Source organism: Panicum virgatum, chromosome 2N (assembly GCF_016808335.1).
Source record: "Panicum virgatum strain AP13 chromosome 2N, P.virgatum_v5, whole genome shotgun sequence".
In the NCBI taxonomy this organism is placed as follows: Eukaryota; Viridiplantae; Streptophyta; class Magnoliopsida; order Poales; family Poaceae; genus Panicum; species Panicum virgatum.
In genome coordinates, this window is record NC_053146.1 from 64,537,089 (window position 1) to 64,557,192 (window position 20,104).

At 47.3% G+C, this 20,104-nt stretch overlaps 1 protein-coding gene and 1 pseudogene across 1 annotated transcript; one reads left to right on the plus strand and one right to left on the minus strand.

Moving 5' to 3' along the window:
• The first annotated feature begins 5,091 nt into the window (after positions 1-5,091).
• LOC120662913 lies at positions 5,092-7,106 on the plus strand (annotated as a pseudogene).
• A 1,034-nt stretch (positions 7,107-8,140) lies between these two features.
• Positions 8,141-17,990, minus strand: LOC120658503 (formin-like protein 5). Its single transcript, XM_039936751.1, has 18 exons — positions 17,565-17,990; positions 16,201-16,901; positions 15,904-16,122; positions 12,995-15,807; positions 12,652-12,775; positions 12,130-12,201; positions 11,949-12,047; positions 11,826-11,867; positions 11,519-11,650; positions 11,360-11,441; positions 10,670-10,764; positions 10,131-10,202; positions 9,921-10,037; positions 9,427-9,495; positions 9,270-9,336; positions 8,974-9,116; positions 8,611-8,861; positions 8,141-8,530 (listed from the first exon to the last, which is right to left on the minus strand). Exons 1-17 carry the CDS (start codon positions 17,635-17,637, stop codon positions 8,772-8,774), a joined length of 5,010 nt encoding a protein of 1,669 aa, XP_039792685.1. The 5' UTR covers positions 17,638-17,990; the 3' UTR covers positions 8,141-8,530; positions 8,611-8,771.
• Positions 17,991-20,104: the final 2,114 nt, after the last annotated feature.

The following is a 20,104-nucleotide window of genomic DNA, read 5'->3' on the forward strand; positions in this document are numbered from 1 at the left end:
TTTCTTGACGATTCTGTCTGTCAACAACTCACATTGTTTACGATCAGTGCTGTACTGAACTAGCCTTGCCCTTGAGCTTAAACCTTTTGGGGTTAGCAAAACAAAAAGAAATATTGGATTAGTACTGGGTTGTTGTGCCTGGTTTGTCCTTTGCTGTTGTTGTTCTCCTTGAAACCATCAACGACCTCTTCGATAGACTTTATCAAAATCTACAGATGCAAGCAGATTCCGGATGGGTGAATCGTGAAAGCTCGTGCAGCCTACGCTGGCCCCTGGAATAAAGATAACCCGTAAGAAAAAAATGTATTGTACTTCGTAGTAAAGTTCATGTATTTATCATGAAGTTAATGATCACACAATGTTACTCTTTTCTTATAAAAAATGTCACTCCTTTCTTGTTAGAAAAAAGGACACAAAGGGATGCTCAAGCAAAATGTCAAAAGCCCATGATTCAAATGATAATGGGCTAAAATGATCACAAGGAGCCAGGCAACGAACAATTATCAACTTTGTAAAAGCTGCTATGACTATGAGCCGTGACCATGCATATGGATCACCTCATTTCACGCACTCATTTTGCCTGCCCTTTTGGGCAGTGCAGCATAGGCTCCTCATGATGCCGTCACCAGCAGTTGACCCCTCACTTAAGCAAGGAACCACCCTTGCTATGATTGCCCATCCCAGCTCCATGCGCCGAGGAAATTTAATCCCCGTGCTTTCTTATTAATCCCCATTCCCCAATCAACTGTACAATACATGCATGGTAAGAATAACCTTGTTTTATTCAGTAGAATCATATGGAACACATACTGAACTTATCTGTGTGGGCGCCTATCTATCATAGTCTCATAGATAAAGTAGTTATAGACAGGGCCCTGATTTATCAATTGCAAATCTGGAGCATGTGGCATTTAAGAAACATCAACCTACCCTTTTCAATCATCTGGGGGAGGAAAGAAGAAAGAAAAAAAACCTATCTATCCCCAAGGATCAATGAAATAGTAGTGCTCCATCGAAGCAAAACATACAATTCACTTCTTCGTACTTTGTACCATGTTCACACCGTCACTGAGCTTTTCGCGAAGAACTAATCAAGTAATCGGACGGGTACTATGTTCCACGGGCACATGCATTTCGAACCTCACACCTGTGTTCTCTACCGCTCCCTGGCATCTTCACGTGTCCTCTAGGTGTTGTCACTTGGCAAGATGCCCCTTGTGAGTTGTGACTTGAGAGCTGGAAGAGACAGTGGATGCATAGGAGTGCTCTGTCAAAGCCTCAACTCCGGTTAAAAAAAGTTGAGTTCTGACTTTTTATGGCGAGCAAGTTCTTGGTTGGCCAGCGCTAGTCTACAAGGCCTCTAGGCCGTGTTTAGTTGCCTTCCGTAAAGTTTTTAAAAAGACATCTTTTTATATTTGAAGTACTAAACATAGACTAATCACAAAAATAATTACAAACCCGTCTGTAAATCGCGAGACGAATCTAATGAGCCTAATTAATTCGTCATTAGAGGTTATTTACTGTAGCATTACTGTAGCACTTTAGCATCTGATTACAGCCTAATTAGGTTTATTAGATTCGTCTCGCGATTTACAGCCAGCAGTCGCAATGTGTTTTTTTATTTCGTCTAGATTTAAGTCTCCATGTAGGTGCCGAATTTTTTTTTTGGAATTTTGATTTTTGCATCTAAACACGGTTTAAATTGGGGTTCGATGAAAAGAGCGACACCTCACCTCAAGGAAAGAGAGAATCAACGAGATGTCAATGGAGCTAGCCGGCTGCCGGCATGTGATTCGGACCTCGGTTTGGCGCGAGGCGTGGGACAGCACAGTGATGAGGATGGCTCTTGAGCTAGGAGACAAAGCTCGTTTCACCTAAAGCCGTTGTCCTTTCTTGACCTGTCAGTGTTAGCCGCGCTGCTGCGTAGCTAGGGCCGTGGATGGGCACAGCTTCTGACGCAGCTGTTCGTCGCTAGAGGCCGCCGGGGACGGCACCGTTTGGAGCACATCAGTTGAGGCTATAGATGTCCATGCAGCCCGCAGCCCGTTAGCCCGCTCGAAACACGGCCAATTTAGTCCGGCCCAAGCACGGCCCGGCCCGGTCCAAACCGTGCCCGGGCTGGCCCGGCCCGCTCCCCGTACCCGGGCTTGGGCCGTCACCCCAGCCCGTGGGCTGGCACAACCCGGCACGTAGTTAGCAGGCCGGCCCGGTAGCGGCCCGCTAACTCCAAAGGCCTACAGAAGCACACAGCCAGCCCACGGCCTTACATCGACAAACACAAACCCACCGCGACTCCACTCCCCCCACCCCTCGTCCCCTCCCCCGTCCCCGCTCCCCAGAATCGCAGATGCCCAAACGACCGCCAAACCCTAGCCCCACCCCACCGGCCCACCCTCCCGGCCTCCCTTCCAGCACGGCGCACGGCAGGTCGGCAGCACCGCCGCGGCGCCGCCGCCTCGTCTCCCTTCCAGCCTTCGACGCCGCCCTCCGGCCAACGCTCCCTCGCCCCACCGTCAATGCCGCGTCGCCGCCCTCTCTGGCCTTCGCTCCGTCACCCCGTCGTCGACGCTGCCCCCTGCCGGCCTCTGCTCCCTCGCCCGCGTCGACGCCGCCTCCTCCAACCTCGGCGGCTCCGCTCCCTCGCCCCGCCATCGACGCCGCCTCCTTCGACCTCTGCTCCATGGCTCCGCCGTCAACGCTGCCGGCCGCCCCTTGCCCCGCAAGGCCGCAACCCTAGATCTAGCGCCGCTGGTCCGCCGCGCCTCCTCCCGTCGACGCTCCGGTCCGCCATCGACGCTCCGGACCGTTCGCCATCGATGCCGTGCCTCGGCGCCTCGCCGAGCACCGCCCCCTTCATGGGCTGCGGGGCGGCCCGAGCCCGACAAGCAGGCCGGGCTCCACGGGCTGGCCCGGCACGAAACTGGCCCATGGGCCCGTGCCTGGGCCGTCGGTGCAGCCCGTGGGCTAGCACGGCACGGCCCGCTAAGGAGTTGGGCCGGGCCAGGCACGGCCCGGAGGTTACCGGGCCAGGGTGGGCCTGGGCGCAGGCCGGGCCGGGGCGGCCCGAATGGACATCTATAGTTGTTGAGGCTGTGATTAGTTCGCGAAAAAAGTTTTGATACTGTAGATTTTTTTTTTGGAATAAATAGAACCTCATCCATAAACTCGCGTACTGTTATTTAGTAGGTTTTTGCTGTGTCTACCGCGATTTGGGAGAGGGGGGATTGAGCATTGATGGAGCGGAGGGGTGAGCGCGGCTTACCAGGAGCAGGAGGGGACGCCGGTCGAGGCGGCGGTGCATGCGGCGGGCCGAGGTCGAACTAGATGGCTAAATGGGTAGCCTAGTCCGACACGACACGAATCCAATTTTGACGCGTCCTAATTATGCACAGTCCACTTAGACACACTTAATTAATCGTATTATATTGGGCTGGTTCATGGGCTGAGCGAGCGGCCTAAACACGACACTAAGGCCCAGCCCATCTAACCCATCGAGCACGCCAGCACACCGGCCCATTGAGCACGACCTCCTCCGCCGCTCACCGGCTGCGGCCTGCGAGCGCCACCGCGCCGGCCGCCCCAGCCTGCACTCGCCTGGCCCGCCGCACGCGCTCGCCAGCCGCCCCATCCTGCACGCCGCTGCCACTCGCGGGCCCATCGACCACGACCTCCGTCGTGGCTGGCCGCCGCAGCCTGCGTGCGCCACCCTCGCTCTCCGGCCGCCCCGACCTGCCTACACATGCCGGCACTGCTCGTGCGCGGGCGCCGCTGCCTCGCCGGCAAGGGAAGGAAAGGGGCTGCGGGGGAGATGAGAGGCAGAGAGGGTGCGGAGGGAGAGAGAAGGGAGAGAGAGAGTGATGTACAGTAGAGAGTTGGATGGGCTTTAAATGGGTAGGAATTTAGGATTGGGTGGGTAAGTATGAGCTATTAATAAACTAAATTGTGCTAAAAACAAAATTAGTCGTGTCTAATCGGGTCAGACCCATTAGTCGTGTCGGGTCAGGGCCAGCACTATGGGTCGGAGTCCAGGGCCAGGCACTACCCTATGTATCGCGTCAGGTCGACCCTGACTCTATAAGTCGTGAGCTGTGCTGGGTTAGGGTAGGATTTTTTCGTGTCATGCCTAGTGCGGCCTAATTAACCCAGTCTATTTGGCCATAGTCGAACACTCGGCCGGGCAGCACGGCGCACGCCGCCAATCCGGCCACGGACGCTGCTTTCCCCAGCGGAACCGTCTGATAGTTTGTACAGCCAGCCTTGTGGAGTGCGTGGAGGCTGAGATGATCCGGCAATTCTGGGTCTTTGATTCGCGTTGAAGCCTCACGAGATGCAATTGTAGCTTTAGATTTTGATGATGTTGTTTATCTTGGGTATATTATCGTGAGTGGACAAAAAGGTGGGGCATTTTTGTGGGGGCAAATTCCTGGGTGGACACAACAAAGTTTTTTTCGTGCTTTAGTAGAGAAAAAAGAAGAAGAGAGTTATTAGAGAGATTAGTAGGGGGATGATTTTTTTTAGGAAATAACCTCTGTCGTACGCGAATCGTACGCGGATTGGGCCGAAAGGCCGAGTAAGTAAGGACTGCTCTGTTTAGTTCCACCCTATGAACTCGTAAAAAAAACGTCACATTGAATATTTCGGAGTACTAAATGAAGTTTATTTATAAAACTTTTTGCATAGATGAGTTGTAAATCGCGAGACGAATTTAATGAGCCTACTTAATCTATGATTTGCAATAGTGACGCTACAGTAACTATCCGCTAATTATTAATTAATCATGAATTAATTAGCATTATTAGATTCGTCTCGCGATTTACAACTCATCTGTGTAAAAAGTTTTGTAAATAGACTTTATTTAGTACTTCAAATTAGTAAGATTTCATCGCAAATTTTTTTTGCAAAACATCTAAACACGGTCTTACGTTCGCCGCCACACAACCCACCGATGTAGGGTTTCCGTCCCAGGCTCAGGGCGATGCCGGCGGCGCGAAAGAAACTAGCTTTTGCCATATGAAGATGGAGAATACGGCAGCTCGGCGTTGAGAGGGCACAGTAAGCGCAAAGCTGGTGAGTTTGTCGGTGGCCAAGGCGATGGCGCGGCGGTATAGGGAGGCAAAGTCTTTGGAGCATCTTCTGGATAGGATGAAGGCGGAAGATGATGAGGAAGATCGGCTCAAGGCGTTGATGAAGATGGCGATTCAGGTAAAGGAGACGTTTGGGCTTTATGCGGATGAAGTCGAAGAGGATAATTGGCTGCAGAATTTTTTGTTGTTGGACGGGATCACACAAATCCGTTTGGGTGAGCACGCATCGGAATCTCGCCTGTTCCTCTCGTGTGATGATGTGATGATGAAACAAGCGGAGGCGGCAAAAACGGATGTCCTCGAGACAATGGAATCTGACTATGAAGCCTATACAGCTAGCACGTTTCGCGATGACTGGATGGCTGTTTGGTCACGCACTGCTGTTTCGAAGACACCAGTGAGTTCTTACTTCTCCATTGATCATCCCATTGCCCATTGGTTGAGTGAACTTTTCGGATCTATCTATAATATATAATTTTCTAGTTTGTTGCCGTTGTTGTTCTTACTATTGTACTCGATCTTGACTCACTTGACATCTCCAACCACACACATCCAGCGAAGCTCCGCCCTATGCGTTTTACCGATGAGCCCGCGCCCCGTTACGGCGCCTACCCCATGAGCACTCTGCAGTGTATTCAGTCAGGGTTGAGGGAATCAGAAGGGGCTTGCAGTGGCCGCTCGATGTGTTTGGTATCATCGCCGTGCGCGACACCGTCGACCTCAACCGCACGAGGGACAACTGCCAGACACTCACCAAGGAGGTTCACAGCGCTCCCTTTGCTTGTCTCACACTCTGACTCATGCCGAGCTGCATTGTTTTGCACTGACTGATTGTGCTGCCCAATGCTCTTCTCTTCGTTCGCTCCAGATTACGGCTTTTTTATTTGTCTAATGTTGTTGCATGCAGGGTCGAAATTTAGCACTGGTAGGTCCGAGCCGTGCCGTTGTGTGGCAAGATCATTTGTACATCGAGGTTAAGCTGACGGTGAAGGGGCCTACTGAAACCGAGGATAAAGACTTGAGCTTTCTAGTGGTGCCATTTGCATGCGGTAATGTGGCGTACTCATCACAATTATAGTTACAGAACTAGCAAGCTTAGTACGGTGAGGCTTTCACTTGGTCCTATTGTTTGCTCTGTGGAGGCCACAATATTTGTGCGAATCAGTGATGGGTCATGGCCAGATGGTGTCGGTGCCCAATTCGTTGCATTTACCACTGGCATTCGTCGCAAGATAGCCCCTAGCATTGATCACAAGAAGATAATCTTGCTTGATTCTGGAAGCAGTTTGCCTGTTAATGCTGGAGGGATCGAGCTTTCACGGCGCGTCGTTTCGGTTGAGACTGGTGCGAAGCTGAGAGTCTGCGTCAAGGCGCGGGTGGCAGAAAAGCTTTTTTGGATGAGTTATTTTTCACATCCCAGAAAGCAGGTAGAAGCTCTGGTTTGCTTGATGTTGGCTTTTGTAAGATGGAAGTTACGTCGCCTGGTCACTCGTTACCTATGATGATTAGTATGGGAGTGACCTGTTATGAAGATACCGCTGATGGAAGTTACAAAAGCTATAAGTTATGGGCACCTGGAAGTTCTTGCTGAGTGATGGTTATTTTAGTTTTTGAAACTGGTATTTAGCTGTTTGTCCTAGAGGGGTATGTTAATGTTATTATGATCCTGGTAGACTACCAGAAAGCTGCAAGTTTCTGTTAGGGCTTGCGAGGCCCGGGAAGCAAATAGCAATGCTGCAGAAGAGGGGGTTTTCACACTGAAAGAAACCAATTAGAACCCATGGCATGCATGATGCAAGGCTTGTAAGATGGATGCAGATGCATTTTGTAAGTTATACTGCTTAGTGATCTGTTATTAAACTCATAGAGTCGGCATTGCAGCTATTACTTTTGAAATGGTATTTAGAGTTATGATGTGGTTTCGATGTGATTGCCGCCTTAGTTGTGTACTGAGAAGTCTGGATGTTTACAATCTGTATTCTCTAATTAAATCAGCTCTATGTTTATTACTTGGGCACTAAAGGGGATATCTTATTACATTTTGAGACTATTCCCGAACTGAAAGGGGTATGCTGTGACTGTTTTTTTTTTGATAAAAATGCTGTGACTGTTTTAGTCATGTTGCCCAGACTATCCTTCTTCTGGCTACTGTGACCAGGGTTTAATTATCCGACCGGTGGCCGGTAACTGCCGGCCTCCGGTTCCGGTATACCGGTCCGGTTTGGCCGGTTACCGGTCGGAACCGGTTAAATCCAAATTTGAATTCAAACTTCCCAGTTCAACCGGTTCGTACCGGTATACCGGCCGGTTTGCCTGGTAACCGGTCAAATTCAATTTTTTTTCTTTTTTGGTTTAAATTCAAATGCCCGCAAAGTATACTAAATAAATATTTGTATAACATATTTTAGTCTAAATGAACCCTCCAACCATCTTTTGTACTATTTTTACATTGTATTTGTATACTTTTGTATGCACGCTTTTTTTTGTTTAACTTCAAATCCCTGCAAACTATACTAAATGAACGAATTTTTGAGAAAATTTGACACCATTAGATTCATCGCACTTTGAAATATTTTTAGGGATTTTTTGAGAATTTTTCATTTTTTGAATTCAAATTTAAATTTTGAATTTGGACCGGTTTCATACCGGACCAAACCTGACCCGGTCCGGACCGGTCAAACCGGACCGGTTACCGACGGTTTGGTTTTGGTTAACCCTGACTGTGACAGGCAAGAAAATAAAGTGTCTCACCGAATTTGTCTCCTTTCCTGCATCTCAAATGGATGTTTCAATCATGTAAAGCGTTACCGTAGCACGCCGTTTAATAATAATAATAAAACCTTGAATTTTTGCGCAAATATAGACCGTGAAAATAATAACACCGCAACCTCTGAGGGTAAATTAGGGAAGCAAAAGCAGCTGCACAACAAGCAATTGTGAAGCCGCGAGGCTGTCAGACATCGACACCGCAACCTCTGAGGGTAAATTAGGGAAGCAAAAGCAGCTGCACAACAAGCAATTGTGAAGCCGCGAGGCTGTCAGACATCGACGGATCATAGACACTATGATGAATTCACTGCATCATATGATCATAGAAAGGGATGATGATACATTCACTACAAAAGAAAGGGAGCTATTACTGCATTACACGCGAGTTTACATCTCATTTACCCCTGACACGCTCTTTGCCCCTGTATTAACTCCGTACCCCTTTTCCCTACTGCCTATTTTTACATTTTTTTTTACCTAAGCACCAGGCTGTACTTTTCAAAGCCATGGCTGTACTTGGCCACCGGTGTTAGAAAGAATGGACAAGTAACATGAAACAACATAAGAAAGAATGGCGTTAGCGTCAGTGTTAGCAGCTCTTTACAGTAGTCAGAAGTTGGCACTGGACCCAGCTGGCCGACATGGAAAAAAATGAAGTCGGCATTCTCCGGTGAGACCTGTAACAAGGAAGTAGTCAGGGATTATGAGAAAATGTTATCGATGTATTCATTAGGAGCAAAGATATCAGGCATAATACCACAGAGGGCTCCTGTACAATTGCTTCATTGCGATCGCGCTGCACCGGTCGGATGCCAGCATCCATCCACAAAATTCCCCTTGCCCAAAAATGCATCGGACGGGCGTCAATTTGCCCTGCAAGCAGATCAGAAGCACAGCACAATAGCTGGCCATCAGGGATCATCCCACGTCTCTTCCTCGTCTGTTCGCAGACCTTGTCCTCTCTATAGTTTGTTTAGCTTGCCGGCTTGGATTTGACAGTTTATAGTCCTATGAGCAGTATTTGAAAACAATAAATACAATGAGCGATTTGAAAACAATAAATATAATGACCTCACGAAGTTCCCTAAAGATGCAAAATATATAAAATGAGAATCAATACATTTTTGCTAGTCAACTGAGCACTTTTGGCCTTCTCGGCTTCTGCCTCCTTGTCAGCTTTTTTCTTCTCAAGCTCAGCTTGTTTGAGGTTCTCCTCATGTGCTTTTCGAAATGTTGTTACGAAAGTTAATAGGGTAGAGATCACTGCAGAAAAATAGGCAGCACAGGGTAAGGATGAAGTATCAATAAGACAACGCCAGAAATGCAGTGGATGTGCTTGAACCACCTCCATCCTACAGCGAATAATTTGTACCGTAAGTTAACCTACGCATGTTCAGATAAAATTCGTCTGCTTACCTTGCTCAAAGGGGCAACGAACGGGATCCTCACCAAAGTATTTAATCAGTGCGTCAGCCTTTTTGCCCTGGAACCATATTGAAAATTCATTCTACAAGAAATGAAGGGCACATAGAATATGTGCCACTAAGGACCAAAAAAACAAAGGAAACCATACCACTTCAGAAAACAGAGAAGATAACGACTGCACATCAGCTCCAGCATTGTCCGTGAACTCTTTCAGTTTCTACACAATGCAGATAATGCCAGTTTAGAAGCAACCGAGACACTAAGACACTCACTTATTCTACAGCTTAACAGGAACACAATGTGACTTTATTGTTTAGTTCAGCATTTGATGAATTAAAATGCATCAGTTTACAAGAAATATTAACAGAGACAGTCACCAATGGATGAGCATGTATTTCATCTTCTTTTTTTATTATTATTGTTAGGCTTGTCAGGTTTGAGATTAAAATTCATGAACGCCTATCTGAGGCTCTGAGTAGTCTATGTAGAGGGCCATCAAACAAATAGGTAAAAAACGACGTTACTTTCTACAAAAAGGCTTTTGATCGTCCCAAATGCCTGGTTGTATTTCCACTGAAACTAACTAGCTAAATTCCATATGAATGCTTATATAAACTGAAATCAAGATTACTGTGTCCTGACCTTGCAAAATATTTCTGATACCGGACCATCCCTTTCTGAAGCATCATACTCCAGCTGAACCTTTTCCAGCCCTTTGCTAACTGCTTGCATTTCCTCAGCCAGCATTTTTAGTTGTATCTGTAGAAATTAACAGTAAGAAGAAATGAAACACCTGTTACAGAATATTATATATTCTACAAAATCAGTAACATATCAAGAAGAAACCCAAACCTTTGACGCGGCATCTAAACTAACAAGATCGACATAGAAGTTTAAAAGCTGTGGAGATCTTGCAGCAAGTACCTGGTATCAAGAAATTGTTAGAATAAGACATTAAATTATTGCATGAACTCATAAACCTAAACTATTGCATGAACTCATAAACCTAAATTGATTTTGGTGTGTTGGAAATAGTTAATCATTTTCTGTGTAGCATACCCATAGTCCCATGGTCCTAATAAATAAAAAGGCTCATTTTCTCTCAGATTAGTGAAATAGTAGCAGTATCACTCAAATCTAAGTTTCTTCCAAGCCATCAAGTTTTATCCTCTTCCACTTCACAGGAAAGATCAAACAGACCTACTCTGGAATCAGGACACATGCTGGTTGCGGTCCTTATCTTTATGATCCTAAATTAATAAATAATTTGATGCAGAACATTAGTTTCAGTTACAATTAGACTACTGGAATTCCAGTAACTGTTAGAGAAAGGGCACTAATTTGTACATTAAAATGTGAGAACTAAATCCTACAGAAGGTGAATGCCATACCTTGCAGAGGTAGTGCATTAATGTCATCTTATTATTTGTTGCTCGGGTATCAGTAAGTTTTAGAAGACTGTCCAACCGGAAGCCTACCGCAGCACCTGTAAGAAAATTTACAGTTGCAAAGTAGTTAATTAGTCCGAGAACAACAATACATGTAACTATAGGAACCTGAAAGGATGTCTGGATAACAAGAACCCGGTACTTTAAAAATTTCAATGGAGTACAGAGGATATTCCAACCAGATATGCTTTGTTTCATCTTGTTCACAAATTAAGTGTTCACAAATTAAGACACAAGAAGGTGAGCAAATTCCATTAAATGTGTTGGAATGTTGTCCACTTTTCCATTAACGAAATGCAATGTAACTATAAAACACATGGCGATCTTTGTGCAAAAAATACAGTCCATGGTGTGAGTCTTTTGAATCTAGTCACCTTCAGTATTACTCGCATAATAAAGACATAAAGATATGAAAAGACTTTGATGCGACACAGAAGAGTACTAATTGAGTTTGCCACATATCTCTCATGCTAATTAAAAGTAAATAAATTTACTCGATGTTAAGGATCCCTTTTCCTATTCACTTTTAGAGTCCTTGTTCCTATTCCTAGGTTGCCCAAGGGGTTATATTCATCACAATTAATACTGTCTGTGAAACTGGAAGAGAAACACAGTAAACAAACGTTTTATTACCTCTAGCAGTTCCCTGGTTCAGCGTATTCCCGAGGAGAAGGATTTTCTTCATTATTTCTTTCAACTTGAGAGAACTTCGGATCTGATAATATAAAATTCAATCTAATAGATAAAACCTGAAACAAAATTGGAATTCAGTATGACCAATTCTCAGCATACCTCATTGCATGAAGAATCTATGATGTTCAAGCTTTTTCTAAGATCTGCGACTTGCGAACCAAACTGGATCTTGAAGGAGAACACTCGCAGTTTTGACTCCATTCGTGGCACTTTCATTAATTCTAAGAAGAACTGCACCAGGAGAACAGTCCCTTGTAAACATACATAATTATGTATTCATATCTAATTGTTGTAATGTCATGCATAGCTCAGGGCACATCGAGTGCCCCAAGATCCACGGAAACACCTTCAGCTCTTTCCCCACGTAATGACCATAGAAAACCGTAGGTAAGTATTTAGTCATTACCTGTTCACACTTCCCAAGGTTGTCCTTGTCTCCATTGTAATTCTGACAAAAAAGAAAGAATGGAATACTACTTTAAAAACTGAGATCATCAAGGCACTAAAGCAACATTATCCTAATGTGCACCTTGAGAAGTTCCATTTCTTCTTTCGTAGGACAAAACTTTATGAGATTCTCAACTTGATCAACATCCAAGGTCGATTGATCCAGTGCCAGAGCTGCACTCTGGAGAAAATCAATCGTTAATACCATATCAGAAATTAAAGAATAGTGAGATTCCAAATCTTTGCACTGCCGGCATTCTTACCACCAAATCTGAGAGTGGCATCTTCACTTTTGTTAGCATGATTTCTGTGTTATTTGCCCTCCTCAACTCGATCTATTCAGATTAAAAAAATATCAGAATAGAGAAGATACGAAAGGAAGATGGTGAAACTATTGCATTCTTGAAGCACCATAATGTTAACTAATACTTAAAAATATAGGGTGGTTAACAGAGGAAGTGGATTCACCTAAGACTCATAAGAGATGTATAATTGGTTAACCAAGTTGAAATTACAAGAGATCTAAATTAGCAATCAATGCATCTTCCTTTGTCTACATATCTAAATATAATCAATCTTGAATAGTCAGAATTCTAAATCATAGCAGAATATTCAGGACAAAAGCAATTGAATTTTATGCTATAAGACCACACACATAATTCTTAAACAACAAAAGGTGACATGGGAAATCGAAAATTGCATTTTACATGCTCCAAATATCCTTCCAAGTGTGATCACATTCACTGATAAAAATTGAAAAGGTAAGGTAACTACCAAGTACTTACCAGGTGAACTTTTTCTGGTTTCGAGCCAAGTGATTTTCTACGTTCAGATTTTGAGCTGTCATCAGACTTTGGAACTGCTGCCGGAAAAAGGCTTTCAAGTTCTGATATATCAAACTCTGAAACACTGCAAAAAATAAGTTCACAGCATTAAGTATTTGTATGGGGGAAAAATCAAAAGACCGTAAGCTACTTGCACTGATTTAATGCCTAAATAATATGACCTGAACAATAAATCTAATTTCAAAACATGGATTAAGCAAGCAAATAAATCATTGAACATATTGTGACGATAAGTTTAATCTAGATGAAAGGATTGCAAATAGCAAATAATTAAAAAAAATACCTCTGTAGGTCACCATTGCGTTGTAATTCCTCCCACAGGCTACCTTGCAGGGCCCTTGTCACTTTGACCCAATGCAGAGGCTTCAATGTTGACTTGCGTGAGGCAGCAGCCCCATATGCTGATCCTAGAGGGCGTGCAGCCCCACGTCCTCTGCCTAAGGAAGGATTACCTCCCGGTGGTGGTGGTACACCAGGTGCTCTAGGTGGAGCTGGCGCACCTGATGCACGCCCGCCTGGAGGAGGGGGAGGAGGAGGGCCACCAAGCCGCCCTCCAGGTGCAGGAGGTGGTGGGGGTGCTCTCCCACTACCTCCAGGTGGGGGTGGCGGAGGTGGAGCTCCTGGTCGCAGACCTGGAGGAGGTGGTGGAGGTGGGGCTCCTGGTCGTGAACTTGGAGGAGGAGGTGGAGCTCCTGGCCTTGGACCTAGAGGAGGTGGTGGAGGTGGAGCTCCAGGAGGGGGTGGAGGAGGTGGAGGGCCAGGGCGAGCACCTAGAGGGGGTGGAGGGCCTCCATGTGCGCTTGGGGGAGGAGGTGGGGGTGGGGGTGCACCTCGGCCAGGGGGAGGAGGTGGAGGTGGGGGTGCTCCTCGACCAGGGGGAGGGGGTGGAGGTGGGGGTGCTCCTCGTCCAGGGGGAGGAGGTGGGGGTGGAGGTGGGGGCGAAGGCGCTCCCTGGCCAGGGGGTGGGGGTGGGGGAGGGGGAGGGAGCGCTCCTCGGCTGGGGGGTGGGGGTGGGGGAGGGGGTGCTCCTCGGCTAGGTGGTGGGGGTGGAGGAGGAGGCGCTGATGAACATGTCAATAGAGGAGGTGGTGGAGGAGGAGCTCTAGAATATGTTGTAGCTGCTAGTGGTGGTGGCGGTGGCGGTGGCGGCGGCGGCGGAGGAGGAGGTGGAGCAGAACGTGTAACTGAGAGAGGGGGTGGCAGTGGAGCACTAGAACGCAAGGATGGTGGTGGAGGAGCGGAATGTGCCATTGATCGTGGTGGAGGTGGTGGTGGCGGCGGAGGAGGAGAAGGAACACTTGAACATGTTATGGTGAATGGGGGTGGAGGAGGTGGGGGTGGGACACTTGAACTTAGCTTTGGTGGTGGTGGTGGTGGTGGTGGCGGCGGCGGCGGCGGCAGCAGCGTAGTGACAATGTTGTTCAGCATTGGAGGCGGTGTTGGAGGTGATGGAGTATTTCCACCAATGCCTGACCTCGGTGGTGGGGGTGGGGGTGGGGGAGGAGGGGGAGGGGCAAAGGTCTGTTTTTGTGCTCCAGAAGACATTGGTGACCCCCCATGCATAGGCATGGAACTTGAAGAGGAGTTGGGCAGAGCTGATGGTGGAGGCGGAGGCGGTGGAGCTTCGCTTCTTGATGCAATTTGTGCACCCGGTAGCAAGGATCGTCGTGCAGGTGATGGAGTAGACTGCGTAGATACTGACTCTTCTGTTAAGTGACTACTATGTGGTTCAATCAGCGATACTAGAGGTGCATCCTTCACAGCTTTGATTTTGCCATCTGTAGACATGGATCGTATAACCAGTGCAGCTGGTGAACTATAGTATCTGGATGGTGGATGTGATGGCCTATGCACAGAGGTAGCATCAGATTCCCTTTTTGGAGAAACCCATCTCCGTATTGTTTTCGGCTTGGCAACCTTTGGTTGTTCTGTCTGGGCTGCATTGCCTGCTGCCATCTTCTTCAACATTGACAACACAGCTTTATCAGGGATTTGCCCTCGGTCATCACTTTCAAACTTCGGGCTGCTAGCCCTAGCCTCTGTTCGACTTTGAGGAAGTACTATGCTAACATCTTGTTTGCCAACAGGACCCTGTCTCTTGGTTTTTATTTCAGTTGCTACTTCAGTGGCTGGTAACACAACAATTCTGTCATTTACATTGGTGTGCTTTGTAGGTATGGTTTCTTCAAGGCCATCCTCTAATTTTCCCTGATCCAATTTGCCATCAGCTGTATCAGAAGGTTTGACAGATTTAATACTGCCACAGCTGTTATCATGTGCATTCCTACTCTTAATAGTTGTTCTGCCTATCTTAGGAATACCACTCTTCTCATTGACAACATTTTTTACTTCCGGAATAATGTTACCATTATCAACTATAGTTTTCTCTTCATAGATCACTAGCTCATTGTCTACGATTACAGTATTCTCAGTAATAATCTTGATATCACCATTCTGCAGTCCTCCTTTTGTTGTAGTTCTAGAGTGGGTATCCCCATCTGTGCATGACAAACTTCTGGGCGCATCAAAAGCAGTGTAATCCAGATCAGCATATTTCAAATTTTTTGTTGGTTCGTTGGTCTGGCATTGAATTTCAACACTGCAAGTTGGATCCACTGTCGTTACTAAAGTTTGTGCAATTACATCTTTCGTGTCCTCCTGGCAGATAGATGTGAATTTGTGTCCCTCTGAATCAACAGATGTAGCAACCACCTGTATGTCCTGCACATCACTGTTCTCTTGGCCACCTGTGTGATTTAATTTAGCCTTAACGAGATCCTGCTGGGCCTGCTGCAAACCTTCTGGATTCTCAAAGTGGGATATAACAGTCTTCACATCACCATCAATATCATGCTTAACTAGGCTGCTCCTTTCTTCATTTGCTTCCACGCCATCCAATGCTGCAATGCCATCTAACGATAATCTACCATCAACTGACTGAGTTTCTGGATCCCTTCTAGCATCATGCCAATCCTCCTCTGCTTCGTAAAATTCATCTCCCGTGTCTACCGAAGCAACATCAGTCTCATCCCCATCATCAGCTACCTCCACGGTGGCGACAGCAGGCTTGAACGAATCAGGGTCCGAAAAAAGTACCTGGTTCAAAAGTGGGGCTATTTTAGGTTTCTCTGTCCACAGGATACAGATAGGAAAAGAAAGTGAAAGACACATAGCTACAGATGAATTTAGTACCTCAGCACGAAAATCCCTTGGAAACTGATTATTCATATTCCAAGAAACATCAATATCATCACGATTCAGTCCAAGGATGTTTGATTGAATGAATGCAGTGTTGAACATGACCCGGAACATTATTTCCTTATGCTCTAGGTTATCGCCAATATGAACGCATTCAAGAACCACATCTCCTTGAACACGGCAGGATGCACTGATTTTTATCGGGGCTTCTGCCTGCATTGCAACAATATATCAGAGGAGATTTTGGATTTAAATAATGATTAACATTCTACTAAACTAGGAGACAGTCACCTGTCCATAACACAGAAGATGCTTCTTTGTCTTTGGCATTTCAAAAAGGACCTTTGCGCTCTTGTTACCAGGACTAGAGTCTTGCCCATGTACACGTAAATACGGCCTACAACCTCCTTCGCCGTCAAACCGCGGAACAACATGGAGAACAACTGAATCTAGGATAAGAGGCCGGCTAATAGGAGGCCATTCTGAACCACTTCCTTGCCTGGTTATATAGTGCAAGTATCTCAAATGCGAAGGCTGAGGATTTAATGGGAAAAAATGCTGTATAAAGTCCCTGCGAGCCTGCTTGTAGACCATCTCTAGTGTCTTCTGCTCGCCAGTGTATGTTTTCCGATACAAAAGGAGTCCAGCCAACATAAATGCAAGAACTGGCCATCCCCCTCTCTCACAATGCATCAAGAGCATGTTATGCTGTCCTTCCACTGATAGCCAATTTTCACATGATTTCAAGAAATGGTGAATCATCTCAAGCTGAAGCAACGGACATCCTTCATATTGTTGTGGGTAGTCCATTACTGTCATGTCATACTCGGATAATATATCTGAAATCCGGCTCCTCTTGTCCCCAGACCAGAAATTGGATACCATGAATGATGCGTCTGGGAAAAATTCCTGCAACTGCGCAACAATGCCGCTCAAGTAATCCCGATACTCATCCTCACCCATGGAATCAGTTGAGAAGCAGCAGTCAAAAACTGGAAAAAAACATCCATAGATATTTGCACAATCAGATACACATCTTTACATTGTTCACCTAGTATGGAAAAAAATCAAAAGGTATCTAGAACATTAGGCTAGTAGCATCTTAAGTTCCACCAATGCAAATATCCATACATTTCACATTTCCACACAATTCAAGTATTGCATTCGCTTTATTTTCAATGGATAAGTGCATCATTATAGCTAACTAGATTGAACAATTGAATTTGTGGTTACGGTGCAGGTGGAGTTGCCGAGTTGGACATGCCAATTTAAGACTAGTGCAGTTAAACCCGAAGCTTCCAAAAGAGCAAACCTCCAGAAAGAACACCAAATTCATAGAAGGAAACAAATAAAGCGATTTAAGCCAAATGCAGCTATAAATCTATAGACTGTTTCCACGCCTTCAAATCCACAAACATACCAAATGCCAGAATCCAATTCAAAATCTACTGAACCTAGCTGCTTATTGTCAGCAATCCTGCTTCCAAATGCGCCAAATTCCAGCTCAATTGAACTCCTATAAATAAATACTTCACCAAAATTCGAAACCCCCAAAACCAAGCGGGAGCCGGAAAATCCTGTTGCAGAACGTGAAGCACCCCCGCGAATCCCACACCCGCACGAACCAGCTCGACAGAGAGGCGAGAGCATTATACCGTAGACGCGCTCGGAGATCTCGAGCAGCCGATCCGGGGTCTTCTTGAGGAAGAACTTGCGGAAGAGCGCCATCCTCCCCTTCCTCCTCCCCCTCCCCCTCCTCCACCCCCGCTCCCGTTGCCTCTCCGGCGCCCGCCGAGCTGCTGCGTCGCCTCCGGCGGCCACCGATCGGCTCCGATCGGGGCGCCAAAGGCATGAGGGGGACGCGCCCGCCGCCGGCGGCTAGCTCCGGGGCGGCGGCGCCGGGGATCTCGGGATCCGCGCTCCGCCGCGGCGCGCGGCAAGCAGCAGCAGCAGCGAGGCGCGGTGGTGGGACGGGGGGCGGCCGAGGTCGAGGCACCGTGGGATTGGGACGCCTCTACCTCTACTTACTGCTGCCTTCTTCTCCTCGCTTAGCTTTAACTCTTCCCCTCTTTTTTTTTTCCTCGCACTTTTCTCTGCCGCCTCTGGCTATCGTTTCCCGAGTGTTTTTACCGCTACGACTTGGGTTTTTAGCCCCTTTTTATATTTTCGCTTGCTGGTTTTATTTTTCACTCGGCTGCTGCCGTGAATGTTTCCCGGGCGTGCCGTGACAGCAGTGAAGGCCGCGCGTTTCGCGACGCTGGTTTCCTCGCCTTTGCTCCACTGTCCCCGGGACCCAACGTATGTTGGACCCACATGTCAGTGACTATCTGTGTTGGTCTTGAACGGGATGGCGTGCGAGGAGAGCTGAGGATTAGGCCTCGGCGGCTGTGTCGGTACGGGCGTCGCCGGATTTTCCCTTCCGGGGGCGACGGGATCTCAGCTGGTTAGAGCAACACTAATGATTTAGTAAGCTGATGGGCGCAAAAAATTTTACAGCTCTTTTTTCAATCTATTTATATAATAATTTAGTTTTTCACCATAAATACATTGACCACTTGTCTATCTCACAAAATGTCTTGATTCTTATGTAGAAGCTGGTTGTAAGTTAATAGCCCACTTCTCCTCTCTCCTCTTCTTTCTCCTCCACCTTAGTATTTAGTTTGCTTTTAATTCACCATAATACTTGCTCTTTGCTACTTAACCAAGATATTTTTTTCGCGGTAAGTTTGTTTAAAAACTATTTTAAAATCCACTTGCATGCTGTTTTTGGGAGTGTCACGTGCTGGCGGTCAATTTGTTTAGCCGTTTGTACCGCGAGGGACTTCAGGCCGTGTTTAGTTCCGACGCAAAAAAAATTTGCGATGGAATTTTGATAATTTGAAGTACTAAATGAAGTCTATTTACAAATTTTTTTGTGTAGATGGGTTGTAAATCGCGAGACGAATCTAATGATGCTAATTAATCTATAATTAGCGGATGGTTACTATAGCATCACTATTGCAAATCATGGATTAAGTAGGCTTATTAGATTCGTCTCGCGATTTACAGCCCATCCATGCAAAAAAAATTGTAAATAGACTTCATTTAGCACTCCATGCAGTGGCGGAGCTACATGCAGTCATTGGGGTCAGCGGACCCCGATAAATTTATTAAAAATCAGTGTAAATCACTGTTTATTACTGTTTTTCATAGGCAAAGACCCCAGTGTGAGATAGGAAAGACCCCGCTCCCGTTTTGAGCTGGCTTCGCCCCTGACTTCATGCATGTGTCAAAACATTTGATGTGAGGTCTTAAGCGCAGCGCATGTCTGTCCACGGCTGTCATCACGTCAGAGAAAAAATTTGTTAGCACGGATGTCAACGGATACATTTTCAGAGATGGGAGGGAAAAGGTCTGGCGGAGAGCTGTCTCCGCACCATGCATTGATTAAGACCTAAGACCCTCTTTGATTTCCAAAAGTCTCTAGACTCTCCAAAAGTCTTTGGAGCTAAATTTAAGTCCCACCCTGTTTGGTTTTAGAGACTAGAGGGACTAAAGGTCATTTAATAAGTTGACAAAGTACAAAAATACCCCTGCATGCACAGTAAATGAAGGGCATTTGCTGGCCGCGCGCCTCCAAGGCCTGTTGCCGGGTCCGGCGCCTACTCCTCGCTCGCGGCGCTCGCGCGGCTCGCTGACCTCCTCGCGCTCGCCGGCAATGGGGACGCGGCCGCCGTCGCGGTCCACCCGCCGGCGTCGCACTCCTCGACGCCTAGAACGCCGTCAACGCGCGCCTCGAGCGCCTCCGCTGCCGCCTCCACGCCCGCTTCGCGCTGCACCTGCTCTCGGCGGCGGCGGCCGACGGGCGCGCGCGCCGCTCGCGGACCACGACGACCGCAGCTCGTCGTCCCCTCCACCCCCGCTCCCTTCCCTCCCGTTCGACCAGCCCCACGGCTGCCTCTCCGCCACCGCATCTCCGCCGCCGCGCGCGTCCTTGTTGCCGTGAGCACCGCGCGCGGCGCAGGAGGTGGAGAGGCGCAAGGAGGACGTCGTCAACGGCGTGTTCCGCGCGGCGCTGGGCCTCTGCAACACCGAGCTCGGCAGCTTCATGGTCAGACCCGGCGGGGGATGCGCGGGCGGCGGCGGGGCCTTGCGCGGGCGCCGGCGGGGGCTAGAGCGGGCGGCCTAGGAACGCACGGGCGGCGGAGGGATGCGT

What these genes read in the sequence shown, in the direction of transcription:
- LOC120658503 (XM_039936751.1), bottom strand. Translation starts at nt 17,637, where the DNA reads ATGGCGCTCTTCCGCAAGTTCTTCCTCAAGAAGACCCCGGATCGGCTG. An exon ending in ATCTTCTGTGTTATGGACAG is followed by an intron (nt 16,123 to 16,200) that starts GTGACTGTCTCC and finishes GTTGCAATGCAG; the next exon opens with GCAGAAGCCCCGATAAAAAT. An exon ending in TCGTTGCCCCTTTGAGCAAG is followed by an intron (nt 9,117 to 9,269) that starts GTAAGCAGACGA and finishes ATTTTTCTGCAG; the next exon opens with TGATCTCTACCCTATTAACT.